Here is a 14,667-nt window from a genome sequence, read left to right as displayed (position 1 = left end):
AGCTACTGGACAGACCTCTTTATGCAGACGTGTGTGTCTACCTGTGAGTGAGGCAACTGGAGATCAGGCAATCCAGTTAATGGGTCGACTGGGTACCTAAGGCCAGTTACTGGGGAATCCAGACTTTTTATGTGTATATCTCTCTACATGTATGTATATTTTCCTGTAACAGGCTTTCATTCTGGTCAGCCAAAGAGGTAAAGAGGATGAAGCTGTTGGTACCATTGGAATTTGTGTGAGAGCTGCATTTCTTGTGTTGATCTGTGTATCTGGTCAAACATGTTAGCATATGCATATATATACCTATTGTGTCCATGTGTGCCTGTTGGGAATACATGCTCAACCTCATTGCTACCTGGACCAAAGAACATGGAGCTGTGGTAACTATACCATATTTGGGCTTCTAGATTTGTCAAGCCCTAACACTTTAAACACAAGCTTGCACAAAACATAAAAAAGGATATTCAACCTGGTGGACCTGTTCCCTCATATAATGTTGTGGTTTGGATTTTTTTCTCGGGCTTCAACTCTGTTGCATATAAGTCTGGGGCACAGTTCTCATGCCACAAAGCCTAACAAGCTGGGCAATCCTGTAACCTACTTTCCCAGTAAATGAGCCTTACAGAAATATTGTTTTTGTCTTTTCATAAAACTGTGTAGGATGAAACAACAAGTGCTGAGCCCAACTTACGTTTGATCAGTTGCTGTTAGATTACAATGTAAAGAGCTTTATTTTTATTGAAGATGGAGAAAATGGATAAGCTAAGCATGACACTAAAGACAAGAGCTGAGTGTTGGAAAAGATGCAGGAATCTGTGCAGAGGGATGTCTGTATTCTCTAGCTTGGAACTAGGTAGTGCCTTAGTATAACCCAGTCATTGGCAAAGCAAGGTAATTCCTGTGGAAGCTTATTCTGCCCCTCTGCTGGGAAGAAATGAGTTTAAACGAGAATTAGCTGTGCTGTTATTCTGTCAGATACCTGCTCCAAACTCTACCACTTTCCTTAGCCAAGCCAGCCTTTGTTTAACACCAATGAAAGTTGTCATGGCTTTTCCGAGGTGCAGGAGAGAAATTCTTTATCCTTAAATAGCTGTCATCACATGTGTTGTTTCACCCCTTGCTGTCAAACCAGAGCAATGTTTGGCTAGAAATATTTGTTTCTCATTCAGATGTAGGTCTCCAATACTGCCCAACACTGAAAAAAACAAGTTATAGATGAGACATGATGGTGTGTACTGTGTGCTTTGTAAGTAAGGAAATACAAATGCAACTATATGCTGCATCAAAAACAAAAGTTAACATTTGCTGGAATGTATATCCTGTGTCAAATTTCTTAGGTTCATTTTTGCCATGGTTTGCAGCTAACAGAAAAACATCACTTGAAGCAGGAGATAGTACAAATGCCAGCTGCTCCCAAGTTTAATAACTAGTTTCCCCTGAAGAGAAAGATAATGATCAGATTAATATGGACTGCTGTGGAGGTAGCTGAACTGCCACTATGGAGCCCACTCCTGTGCTCTGTAATTCAATTCTTTTGAGAATTTAAGATTGTCATTATTGAGGTTCACAAGGGCATGTAATATACAAATCACATCTATGTTAGTGAAATGATAATTTCTTTTGATGAATAGGAGGTAGCTGCATGTGGGTGAGAAAAACACCATGTTTTCTTGTGATTTTTTAAAATTTGAACAATTATATCAGCTATTATTGCAGAAGTGTTGCAGGAAGGAAATGCTAGCTGTCTACATCAGAGCTCATCTTGGTCGCTGTGCCATGGGGAGATTTCTCCTCTTCCAGCATTAAGAGAATAGGTGAAGATTAACCATGCAGCTCTTGTGAAGTTTCAGGGCAGTGCAGCCTTTCCTTTTAAAAACCACTAATCACTCGCAAAATATGAAGTGTTCAAAGTGATCCATTCTGTAATTGTGTTGGCTGAACTAAAATCTTGCCATAAGACTGATAGGAACCCTGCATTTTAAATGGTACTATTTGAACTGAACCTCCTATATTATTGACTTTTAAGAGCAGAATGGGTCATTACAAACATTTAGCCTGAATAATGACATGGAAGGTGAGATTGCCAACTGCTGTATTTCACATCTAATACAGAAGATGTCTGTTTAACCTTTCTCTGTTCTTTCCCCTAAAGCAAGGTGGAGCAGCAGCACTATATGTATGTTTTATGCACGCTTAATCGATAAAAAGAATATTTATCTCGAGACTGATCCTTGTCCTTATTTCTCCTTCTCTCTGATTCTATATGGTCTATCTATGAATATCCAGAGGACTTATTTAAATGAATGTAGGTTACTTTAGATGCAGGTGCAGCCTCAAGTGTACTATATAGGTTCAATACCTCTCTGTCCACTGGAGGAGAGATGCTCTAAACCTATACTCCTTTGCTTTTGCTTCTGGCCACCACTCTAGCCATGGTATAGGTTATATGGTCTGTGTTGTGACCCTTTAAGACTGTTCCTGTACCCCTTTTGGTGCTTTGCAATTGCAGTAACAGGAACTGTCCAGGCTTGCTGAAATAGATGTTAGAGTCCAACTCAGTATCTTGGTGTATGATTTTCCTTTCAACCCCAGACACGGGGATATCAAAGGGGAGGGAGAGATACTGGAGAGATGTGTATCTCAGCAACACCCCAACCTTCCCACTTACACTCTGCTTTCCATGGATATATTTATGTGGTATTTTGCAGTAAATGTGAACTCACTCTGCCCACATACTGAGCCCACTTTGAGTGAGTCAGCTCCATCAAACAAGCTGAGTAGCTCTGATTAACCTGCTGCAAATCTTGAGAGGTTAGGAGGGAAAGGTTAGCAGCTCCGGTTCAGTGCCAACAGAGACCTTGGGGTGACAGAGGGAGCATGTATCCTCCTGCACATTTGCAGACATCCCCAAGGGGAAACAAAATTTAAAAAATGTAGAAACTTCTTTCATAAAAACTTACATTCTCGAGTTCCCACTCCTTCGGTACTTATCTGCTCTGTATCTCATACTCGTAGGAGTTTATGTGTGCCAATAAAGCTTGTGACCAAAGTCATTCCTGGCCCACCCTCATATGAAACACTCTGATACCTCTTCTGATAGAAGAGCTGCTTTGTGACCTAGTGGCTTCCAGCACAGCTGTTGCTGTAATGAGATGATTTTGCTAATCCTCAGGGAAGGCTACCTTGCTGCTGTGCCACAGATCCTGCTGGTGGGATGTAGATGTACATGCTGATCAGACCTCTCTTCCCAGGAGGAGCCATGTAAAATGCAAGAGGCAGGGAGAAGAGGCAACTACCACCCAGGATGCATTGCAAAAATTTCATTAATTCCCCCAAGAACTTTGGAGGTGGGGAGATAACTTTCTCAGGCTCAGTCTTATTGCATATACAAGTAATGGGTAATGCCCTCATATGCCTTAAGCATTACATGTGTTATGGGTATTTGTATTATAGCAATTTCTGAACTTGAGTTTAAACAAACCCTCTATGCTAGGTATTGTACAGAGATAGAAAGAAGTATTTCGAGTGTACCCATTCGATTAAAAGACAAAAAGGTTCCTCAGCAGAGATGTTTGTATTATCTGACCACTAGTCAGCAGTAGGAGGCATCCCTACCCATGGTAGGGAGTTGGAACAAGGTGATCTTTGAGGCCCCTTCTAACCCAAACCCTTCTATGAGTCTATGAACTACTTGACTATAGTCTTGCTGACTGTAAATGAGGCTCAATAGGAGATGTCTGCATTGTAACTCAAGAAGAGTATAGTTTAGACAATGTTTCTTTAGAGGGATAAATCACCAGCTCCACTAGCTGTGACTCTAATAGAGACCTGCATGTTAAGAAGTACTTGAGGTGTGAGCAGGTCATCAGCTCCAATGCTGCTGCCCTCATTCACCCAGGTGCCAGAGGACAAGGTTGCTCTCTGGGGCTGGGGAGCCTAGGTAAACTACACAGTGTTCCTGCCTATTCATACTCCTGCAGACAAAATTGTTTGTGGGGACTTCTTTGGGTATTGTGCAACTGCTCCACAATTATCACACTTCTGTCCTCGACCTTCTGCTGCCTTCCCTGTCCTTTTCTGAAGTGGCTTTTTTCCCCTCTTTATCCATCTTACATGCATTTGGCACATGCATAAGGTCCCACTAAAATCATACAGTACCAACTGATACCATCCTACTGCTCCCATATATGCCATGTCATACCATGAATATGGTTCTTTTTTTTTCCTATGCAGTAGCACTTTATAATCTAGATGTTTAATTCCAAAAGTCAACCTAAATTTTATGGATATATATCCTGAGTAAGAAATGACTGTATCTCCCACCAACTCCACAATATTTCACTCAGTTGAGAAATATCAAATGATATATTAGCAAAATGAAAAGCTTTTAGGAGGCACAGTAGTGTTTGGAAGCATTAGGGGCTGTCCTGCTACATACCACCATCACAGATCTGTCCTGGAAATGGTGCAAAAATATCTCTAGTTCAGGAGAAAATCCCAGGGGCTTTGCTCTTAAAAGCTCTGCTTTCTCACCCCTTAGCATAGCAGTAACTCAGTGATGCTCATGCTTTCACTGAGTGGGATGACTTTGACTGAGTTTCGCCTTCGTGCCAGGGACAATTATGAAGATGACTTCATCTCATATACTGCTTTTACACAGGCACTTGGGAGCATACAGGGCTGGGCATAGACTGTAAGATCCTGAGCTGGCATGATGGAGAAGCCCTGTGGATTTACTGTTAGTATAGGAGGAGGTATATTGGTAATAGCAACTCTTGACCTGCCTTTGTCCAACAGATTTCAAGTGGCTCCAAGCCATAATTCATTCAGCTCCAGAAAAAGGATGACTTTTAGACTGTGTCATCATTGTTTTACAAACATACCTCAAAAAGTGGTGAGCCTTGCTGTGGTGAGCCTTATCAAGGAATAAAATTAATCATACACTTAGTGTTTATGCAGTGATTTCTCTGTTTTTACACTGCTTTATTATTTGCTGATAATTCATTATATTACATTCTCCATCTCAGCACCTCAGTTACATGTTTTGGTGTCTCTCGTTTTTGTACATCAAATGAAGAAAATAATTCCTTGACCTCATGCATTATCTGTGTTGTCTCCCGCAGGAGACAGTTCAGGATAAGGAATTATTCTTATTTTATATATTAAACAAGTCTGGAAACATAGTGTTTTCTTACAAGAATTTCCGATGATTCTTTTTGAATGCCTTCTCTCCAAATGTTCCAAATTCTTGAAGCAAATAGTTTTTAACTGCTAGAATAAGTTCCTGTTTCCTGTCAACATTTCAAAACAATAGAACAACTTGGTTTTTTCTCATCTATTTTTTGGTTTAAAAACCTTGAGATGACATTTAAGAGAAAATGAAAATGAGCTGTTTCAAAAACAGAGTAAAAATAAGGAGCTTTTATTTTGACATTTCATGGGGGTGAAAAAATAAAATTTCCTCTTGTTAAAGTGATTTTTCCAACAAAATTACTACTGCCAGAATGCTTTCTTTTTCTTTTCTTTTTTTTTTTTTCCTTAGCGGAAGAAGGGACTGACCTGAATATATTGAGTGGTGGGCATATTGAGTGGTGAGTATATTGAGTCCACAGGGACTGCAAGTGTCCATGAAGTTGGCTTAGGGAATGGAGTCTGCTGATATGCAAATCAGGATGTGTAGATTTTGGGTTCTAATTTATTTTTTAACAGATTTCTCTATACATGCTTTTCAGTTTAGCACTTCACTGATAAGCAATGTGAGCATTTTATTGTCAGATTCCCAGATAATCCAGAGTCCGGCATTTCCTAAGCTCCCAGCTCCAGCCTGCCACTGAAGCAGAAGGGTTTATTTTAGCATTCTGCATATGAGTCTATTGCAGCTGATGTTAATGCATAGCACAGAGACATGTGCCTTGATTGGGCAGAATTTTTGGCTTTATCATTGGACTCTGAAGCTGATGCGTAGGAGAGTTTCTTCTGCACCTACTTGGCAGTATGCATGTATGTCAGTGGCTGTAAATGAGTGTCTCCATTCTGTGTGTGACCTTATCCTTGGCTTGGATTACTTTTAGCAGAATGCATGTAAACACACAAAAATACATATGCACACCTCCCACTTCTGAAGATTTTGTTTCTTTGATGTGAGAAATCAGTCCTATGTGATAGCAAGCAAAACTGTAACTGAAGTAACAAGATCAGAGTATGGATGTCCAGCTGTGTCCTGTCATTGACACTTCATACAATTGTAAATAAAGCAATTGTCATCTCCTGTTGCTCATGTTGCTTTGACACCTAAGAACCACAGTCAGAGGCAAAGAATATGCCATGTGCCTGTCGCAGTTTGAGACACAGACCAGCACAGTGAGACAGTCCCTTAATGACAGAGCATATGACATAAACACAGGACAAGGGACAACAGATAGATGCAAACAGATAGGAGGAGGACTAGGCACCCCTGTAGTGAGACTGCAGTAGTCCACCTACAAAGTGAATGTTTCAGCTCACTAGCATCTGAGCTTTTTTTCAAGTGTCATGTTGAAAGGAAGAACAGTGACTGAATTTGTGGATGCACAGGGTGAACAATGCCCAGCCAGGAGGAGCATGGAGTGACTTGTCTGAATACAAAACAGATTTGCAATAGAGATTGGTATAATGAACCTTTTGGAGGGGTGAGTTCCTTACAATGAAGAAGAAAGGATTTGGGGATGAGCAGTGAAAGACCTTCACAATAGAGACCAGTTGACCTGATGTAAAGAGAACAAAGAAGCAGTAGAAAGGCATGGACAGAGAAGAACAACTGGGCAGAGTATTGAGTTAAAGCAGTGATGGTTGCAGCAGTTTTCTGAGCTGCGTAGATACTCATGAAAGCTGGAGAAAACAGCTCTTGTAATGGCAGCATTGCTAGTACTGATAATCTGGGTCTAGCTGTAGTACAACATTCAAATAGTCTAACAAATACTAGACTTTAGAGATGCAAGAGAATGAAATCCTACACAGTATTGGGTTTCTCCAGAAAATTAGTGCTAAATGGTTTGTTCTAAAACCAAGGCCTTTGGAAGTCATCCACATTATTGTAATAAACCCTGCCTGATGCTGCAAAACTTAAAAATGAGATGAGAACTGAGGCCCTATTGCATTAGCTGTTGTGCAGCTATAAAGTTGTATGGCAACTTATATTCCCCATTGCTATTTAGCTTTTCTGAGGGGAATTGTTGGGATTGAGTGTGGAAATCAAGAAGAGTAGAAGTGCACAACAAATGAGAAGAAAGGTGAAAAAAACATTCAAAGGACAGAAGTGCAGGGAGAACAGATGGAGATACTATCTGGCTGTAGAGATAGAGGATCTGAAAGATTCAGCATAGAGGAAAGAGTTCCTTTTCAGAGCATGGAAAACACCCCAACGAGCTCAAGTGGGACTGTGGGCCCTTGCTTTCACTGCCTGTGCAGCTGTTCCTTCCAGCTTGAGTGGGTTGACTCCTCCCTTGTTATTCCCTTGTGCTGACTGTAAAGCATGTCTGAATAGTAAAGAGATTTGCAATTAAGAGAAATGCTTCAGAATGCTAAAAAAGCTCTTGTTTTTGCTGAATGTATATTTCATTGCATCTTTTTTTTTTTTTAGCTATTCAATCAAAAATTAATAATTTTCAGGGTGGTCAGCTGTTTTTACCAAGCACAGAGATTTGTTCCCTAGGTCTTCTAGCTATCAAATTATATGTCAAGGAGCCTGATTAATCATTGCTAAGAAAGCTGTTGCCTGGGTGCTTTCATACTTCTGCACTGCTGAGAGGGAATGACCTAAAAAAAGGGGAAGTGTTTGTAAGCTGATGCTTTTCTTTTCACCTGAACTATCTCAACTTCACCTCTGCTTTGTCCATCATTCCCTCCTTTTGTGCTCAGGCCCAGGCAGGAAAGGCTGAAGGACAGCAGATGGTAGGCTGACTGTTGCTCAGTTTGGAGAGCAGCTCCTAACATTTGGCTCACACCTGTCAGCAGACTCCGTATACACTTGTTTATCCTCCTCTGTACCATATGTTTCCATGCAAAATCAGTTCCTATGATCTATTGCCTTAGTTCTATCACTCCTATTATGGTTGTAACTGAGCATTTCACAGTCATTAATGCATTTACCCTGACAGCATCCCTTTTGCGTAGGCATCTAATATCACCCACTATACAGATGGGTTAACTGAAGCTCAGATCCATAGCTCCTCGAAAGTGTCATTCAAATCAATGGGAAGGAAACACATCTCCAGGGGATGAAAGCATGGGACAGCAAGTTCCATGCTCACTTTCACCCAAAGAATTTGCAGTGGAGCAAGGGAATTCCTCTTTTGGATCCTACACAGATGCTCAAAGTGCTGGACCATTCTTTATTTCTTGACACAGAGCTGTTCTTCCCTGCATTTGCAATCCCAGCAGAACTGTGGTTGTTGATGTCCAGTTTTTTTACACACTTTGCCAGTAAAACCCGATCTTGCAACTCTCCATGTTCTCACCAAGGAACATGGAAAAAGATGCTGTCCTTGTCAGAAGATATAATTTAAAAGTCAATTAAAAGCCCATTGGCACAATGTAGTAATAGCAATCAGCTCAAAAGTATTCTGCCCAAATGAGAAAAGCTGATAAAATGTGCTTCTGCTGCTCTGGATACTGTTTCTCCCCTTTCCACTATTCTTTGTATTCTTGTTTGACTCTCAGAAAATAACTTCTTTTCAGCCCTTCTGATTTAAAGTCTATGTAGGAGAGGAACAGCATTTTTTAAAATGTACTGTATGTACCTATCAGTCACCTACTTATTAATTATAACTAAAAGCATGATTAATCTGTCATGGATAAGGCTGCTAAGTAACCAAAGTAACTGGAATCATACTAATACTTTTCTGTCACTTATACAAAAGGTAACATTATTCTCAGTGTTTACCTCTGTGTGTACTAAAGCCCATATAGACAGCAGCTGCATAGCACTGGTAATCTTCCTTCTACCACAGATGGGATGAGGTTGCATCATGCATATCTGTATTGCCCCCACAGTGCCTTTGCAGTGATTTATTTCCTCAACACTAGTCCGACTTAATGAGGTTGTCATTTGCAAATAATTTTACCTTTTAAAATTGATAACAACTACATTTATGAGAAATATTTCTGGGGACTCATAATGACTACAACTGAAATTCCTCTGTCAAATTTCATGCTGAGAGGTCAGCATGAGGACCAAGTGGTTACTTAAGCCCTGCAAAGAGTGGGAGCTAAGGGATATGTAGGTCTTATACAAGTGTCAGTGTCTAAGGAAAACAATTCTTTTGATACGGCACATCATAATTCTTTCTATTCTGTGTACCTTTTCTATAAATATTCAATAGATTCCTTTTTTAATAGCCTAGATATTGGAAAGTTAATTTACAATCACCAGAGTGAGCTTTGTAACCACACTTGAAACCCTCATGCATCCATCCTGCTGAGCAGTCAATGCATGGATATGCTAAATCACAGCTGAGCTACGCTGTTTAACTTTTAAAATGTTAGGAGGAAAAGCTTTTCACATAAAAGAGTTTCAAAACTGACACCTCCAGAAGACTAATTTTACCCTACCATATTAGGAGCAGAGAACAGGTAGGTCACCCATTTAAGGGACCATTCCGCTGATGCCTGGGTGACTTGCTAAGACGTGATGCCCTATCTCTCAATGTTTAAAGTGTGAAGAATGCAATCATTTGGCTCACTAAATATCTAATGTATGTGTTATATTTTTATATTATTATATATATTATATTATATATTTTATTATATATAGATTTAAACTATATTATTTCCCCCCCTCCTTTTATATATTAAATATATATGAAGAGAAAAATCTGACTTGAATTTTGTCTTTTTTACACCTACTAGGTTTTTGGTTAAATAAGACAAAATTTTATATAAGAGTTTTGGTGTAAACTGCCTGAAACTAAGGAACTTCAGTGCAAGATGATGTCTGCAAGTTGTAATCTACATCCCTTCTGTGCTGCATGCCTTAGTAACCCAAATGAAGAAAGTATTTTGATTTTCATCTCAGTAAGCACCTGCATGCAGGCAGAGTCTCAGTCAGTAGGTTTCTGACCATACAGATTTGTGGAAAACTCCCAAAAGTAGTGTAATAGTTTTTATTGTCCTAAACATTGCTGTGGTCAAGTCACAGTCAGTGTAGGGGGAGAAAGTAGAAGATTGATAAGAAAATATAAACTGCTCCAGAAAGTGTTTGTGTGGCTTTTACTGTCCTTTGCTTAGCTTTTTTTTTTTAATTGCTATTTATTCATCAGAGTTTGGAGTAAATGCAGTCCCGTTTAAATTTTTTGAAGCCATTCACATGTATTATAATGGTACAGAAATTTTTAAGGTCACCATTAAATCTTGGAATGCTGCCCTTAATGTAGCAATTCCACTATTTTCTTGCAAAACTGTGCTCCTCTACTCTTTCTTATATAATAAGCATGATATCCTTCTGTTTTCTTTCTTTCATTCTGCACAGCTGTACTCTTTCATCAAGAGACAGTCACAGTTTTGATTGTCACATTGAAATATGTATTTTTTCTTCTTCGTTTATGAACGGCAGGCTTGGATTTTCCTTATGGAATAGAAATTAAAACAGCTCTGACATTTAGAATGTAAAGGAATTGATTATAGTTGTATTTCAATGAGTCACTAACTTTTGATCTAAACTTCCTGACATACACATCCATATATATTAATCATTATGACATCATTGAAGAACTATTTTTACCTTGTTAATAAAAGCTGAATGCATTTGTCAACTTGTCAAGTTATATTTAATCCAGTGAACATACAGTGAGATTAGGAATGACACGTGCTTTCAAATAATAGCAGAACTCAATACTACATGTCTGAAAATGTTGTGCATGTAAAGGCATGTAACATGTTTGCAGCATTAAAATGCCTGTGAAAAGCACACTGTAAAAAAAAACACAAAATGAATTAGGTTTACTAAGAAGAATTAAACCTACCTGTCAACAAATGCGTGGTGTAATAAAAAGATAGGATCATTTGCAGAGCCTTGTACTTGGGACATGGAGCCATTCATGTAGATATGAAGCGCATTATGCAAACCACTTTGCGATGGGTTTGATATTGCAGTCTGTGGATCAGCAAAGCCTGTAGATTCAAGAGGAAATCATATATCAGTAAAGCCTGTAGATTCAAGAGGAAATCATATGCTGATATGACAATGTGTATAATTCTTTTTCCAGTAACAGTGAAGATCAAAGTACCTACTTTCCCTTCATTTGCATTCAACTTTTTAGACAAGAGCTTAGGAAAACATGTAAAGGAGTGTTAATATATTTCAAAGGCATAGCAAAGATGAAATTAGAATAAGCTAAATTAAAACTCCTACCATGTAGCTAATGCAGCATGTCAGCAAATGTACTGCTAAATTGCTTTATATATTTAAATTTCTTTGTCCATTTTGTCTGGATGTTAAAAGGCAACATAATCCCTATAGATATTTAGGTGCGTGCATTTATTTATGTTGAGAAAATTTATTCACTTTATTTTCATTTTGGATCTCTATACTTACAGGTTGCTAAGATAAAACAGGCTATTTTATCCCACAATATACTCATTTATTTATTAGTGTTTGTCTCTATGACTATGTCCTTTTATTGATAGGACCCAACACACTACAAACTATAATCCAACATTTACAGGAGGACTTGGTAAGTAATCAATACTCTTTCACAGTCAGACTTACAGGCCAGACTTACTTACAGGATTGCTGTTATTTTGGAGGAACTTAAAAGATGGGTTTTGAGAAGACCCAAACTCTCAAAGAGGAAATACTGGAAGATGAGTCTCTCCATTAGTTTTTATCTTGGTAGCCTGTCCATTCCTCAGCTCTGATGTTGGTAGCTCCACTCAGTGTCCCAACAGCCAAGCTTCCTCCCTACTTGTAAGGACTCCTAGTAAAAGCCAACTCAACGATCTGACCTTCTTTGGAATTTTCCCAGAGAGAAAGAGCAGAAACATATCTTGTCCTCCAAATCTATTTCCAAACCTAATGTTAGTTCTGCTATTTAAGCCATGACACAAAACCTCTCTGATCTATCTCTTTTATTTGGTTCCTGAAGATGTATTCCTCTCACAATTTCCATAAGCTGTGGGATGAGGAAGCGTAGTGGAGTCACATTAAGACATCTTCACATTTAATAATCAAATAAAAAGGGCTGTGAACGATACGGTCATTGTGTTGATCTTCAGTGTTTTTCCAATATTGTTGCAGTTTATCAGGTATGCAAGGCAGGGAAAGGAAAGATCTTAACTTTTATGTTTGTGAAATTCCTCACAGACTTTGACCACTTGCTTTATTTACTTATTTGGACTAAGAATGAGAATTTATAACGTACTTTTGAAGTGAATCTCCCATCAGTTCTTCTATTTCATGCTGTGACTCACATCATAAGGCAATTTCTGACTTTGCAAAACTGGATTCCTTTTGGAGGATATCTAAAATGTGCCAACTATTGGGGGACTGAACTACAGCTACTATGAAAGAACCCCTTCCCTTTCAAAACTCTCATGTGTAATGTGGAATTCAGGTCCACAGTACCAGATGGTTTGCTCTACACTTGTTCCTCTTGGAGTCACACAAAGTATTAATTGACATGTGGCTAGAGTTGCCTTATGAGTAAGGAAACCTGAGTTTTAGACCCAGCTAGGACTCTGATCTTCTGTGTGAAATGATTGCATTTCTTTGTCACTCTAAATTCCTTCACTGAGCTTTGTCTTTTTAGTTAATTTTTTCAAACAAGGGAAGAGCATCTGACATAAATCACTGATATTTATAATAAGAATCAGATCATAACCATGGCACCAAGAAACCAGCATACCATACTAACCATCCATCTTTCTGATTCTAATAGTATGAGAAAGCTTTTGAGAAATTCACAGAATCACAGAATATGCTGAGTTGGAAGGGACCCACAAGGATCATCAAGTTCAACTCTTGGCCCTGAACAGGACCATCCCCAAGAGTCACACCATGTGCCTGAGAGTATCATCCAAACACTCTATTAGGCTTGGTTCCCTGAGGAGCCTGTTCCAGTGCCCAACCATTCTCTGGGTGAGAAACCTCTTTCTAATATCCAACCTAAACCTCCTCTGACACAACTTCAGGGCATTCCTTCGGGTCCTGTCACTGGTTACCACAGAGAAGAGACAAATGCCTGCCCCTCTGCTTCCCATAATTAGGAAGACAGGGTTGAAAACATAATTAGGACAGTTGGAGGAAGTAAAGTTGACTTATTATGAAAATTGTAGGTTTTTAAGGTGGAGTGAATCTGGATGTAGGAAACAAAGAGAAACAGATAACTGCAGATTTCGAGTACATCGGATGTGCACCAGGATTATTGAAGAGCCTACTGGCTGACATAAAGAGCAAAGGACAGAAGTTCTCAAAGAGAGAATAGGGCTCACAGAAATTTGAATCATGGTGAATGCTATGTTACCTAGCTATTAAATCAGGGGGATCAGCAGAATAAAATATTACTTATGAAGAACAATTTATATTGACAGGCTGTCCAGAACTCCTAGAAACCAATGACAACAACTTTGACTTTCTTTGCTGATGGCCACAGCACACGGTCATTGGGATCAGTCAATTTAGCAATACTAGAAAATTTCTGTGAATATTAACAAGATATGATATATCTGTATATTATTCTGAAGCAATTCTTCCACTTATATTCCAATCCATTACAAATATGTTTAAGGGAAGATAAACTTTATTCACGGTCTAGGCAGAAGGTTAGATGTTTTATATCAGATTTGGGATTCTTCTTAAATTTCTTAATTTAAGAACGATCTAATAATTCATAAAAAACCACCAAATATTCATTTTGGCTCTGGTTAGCTTTTCATGGAACATCTGCACACAAGTAATTTATTTTAATAATTAAAATCTCTATAATTGGGACAGCTTTAGCAACCCCACCCTCTGGCTCCCAGAGAGTTGGAGTGCATCCAGTCATGACAAGGGTGATGTCACATTTATCCCTGCACATGAGAAGTTCTAATATCTGATCTCTTGTTACAAAAACTCCATATAAATTGTAAAGTTAGCAGGAATAAGGCTGCAGTGTGGCGTCACTGTATTTTATTAACTTGGATCTTATTCTTCGCTCTTTTTAAAAGACTTAGGTAGAGTCAGCTATGAAGGATGCCGTACTATTGAAAAGGGATGGAGTCACCTAAAATGCATATGTGAAAACTTTACTATTTTTTCGGAATACAGAAAACTTTGATGAGGTGGCTGCAGTAAAATCACCTCTATAGCAGATGTGAGACTACAGATATACAAGCAGGTGAGCTGAAATAAGAACTCCCTGTCTCTAGATAGGGGAACTCTACTTTCTCCACCTGTTTTGCCTCATGTTGTGGTTTCCTCTTCTGTGCATAAACTGCACCTCCTCAGTCCTTCTGTGAACTGATTTCACTCACTATTCTGTCATTAAACTACCTTGGAGTGTGGGATGTCAGGGTTTTTTTCCAGGCTATTAAAGTACAGTATCTCATGTAAGGATATGATGGGAACCAGTGACAGTACCAAAAAAAAGGAGGGAGAGTGGCTGAGTAATGGATGGAGAAGACTGCAGTGAGCCACTAAATCATCTGGCCAGC

The 14,667-nt window shown here is 39.0% G+C and overlaps 1 protein-coding gene across 1 annotated transcript in view; it reads right to left on the bottom strand.

Annotated features, from left to right (window-relative positions):
* The window catches only part of TYR (tyrosinase), a 51,954-nt gene that overhangs the window by 20,656 nt on the left and 16,631 nt on the right, over positions 1-14,667 (bottom strand). The window contains exon 3 of the mRNA XM_018071033.2: positions 10,998-11,145. Coding sequence (XP_017926522.1) covers positions 10,998-11,145 — 148 coding nt within the window. The remainder of the gene's footprint in view (positions 1-10,997; positions 11,146-14,667) is intronic.

This window comes from Manacus vitellinus, unplaced genomic scaffold, assembly GCF_001715985.3.
Source record: "Manacus vitellinus isolate BGI_N305 unplaced genomic scaffold, ASM171598v3 scaffold_2_pilon, whole genome shotgun sequence".
NCBI lineage: Eukaryota > Metazoa > Chordata > Aves > Passeriformes > Pipridae > Manacus > Manacus vitellinus.
Note: the sequence above shows the minus strand (reverse complement) of the source record. Positions and strands in the feature narration are given on the sequence as shown.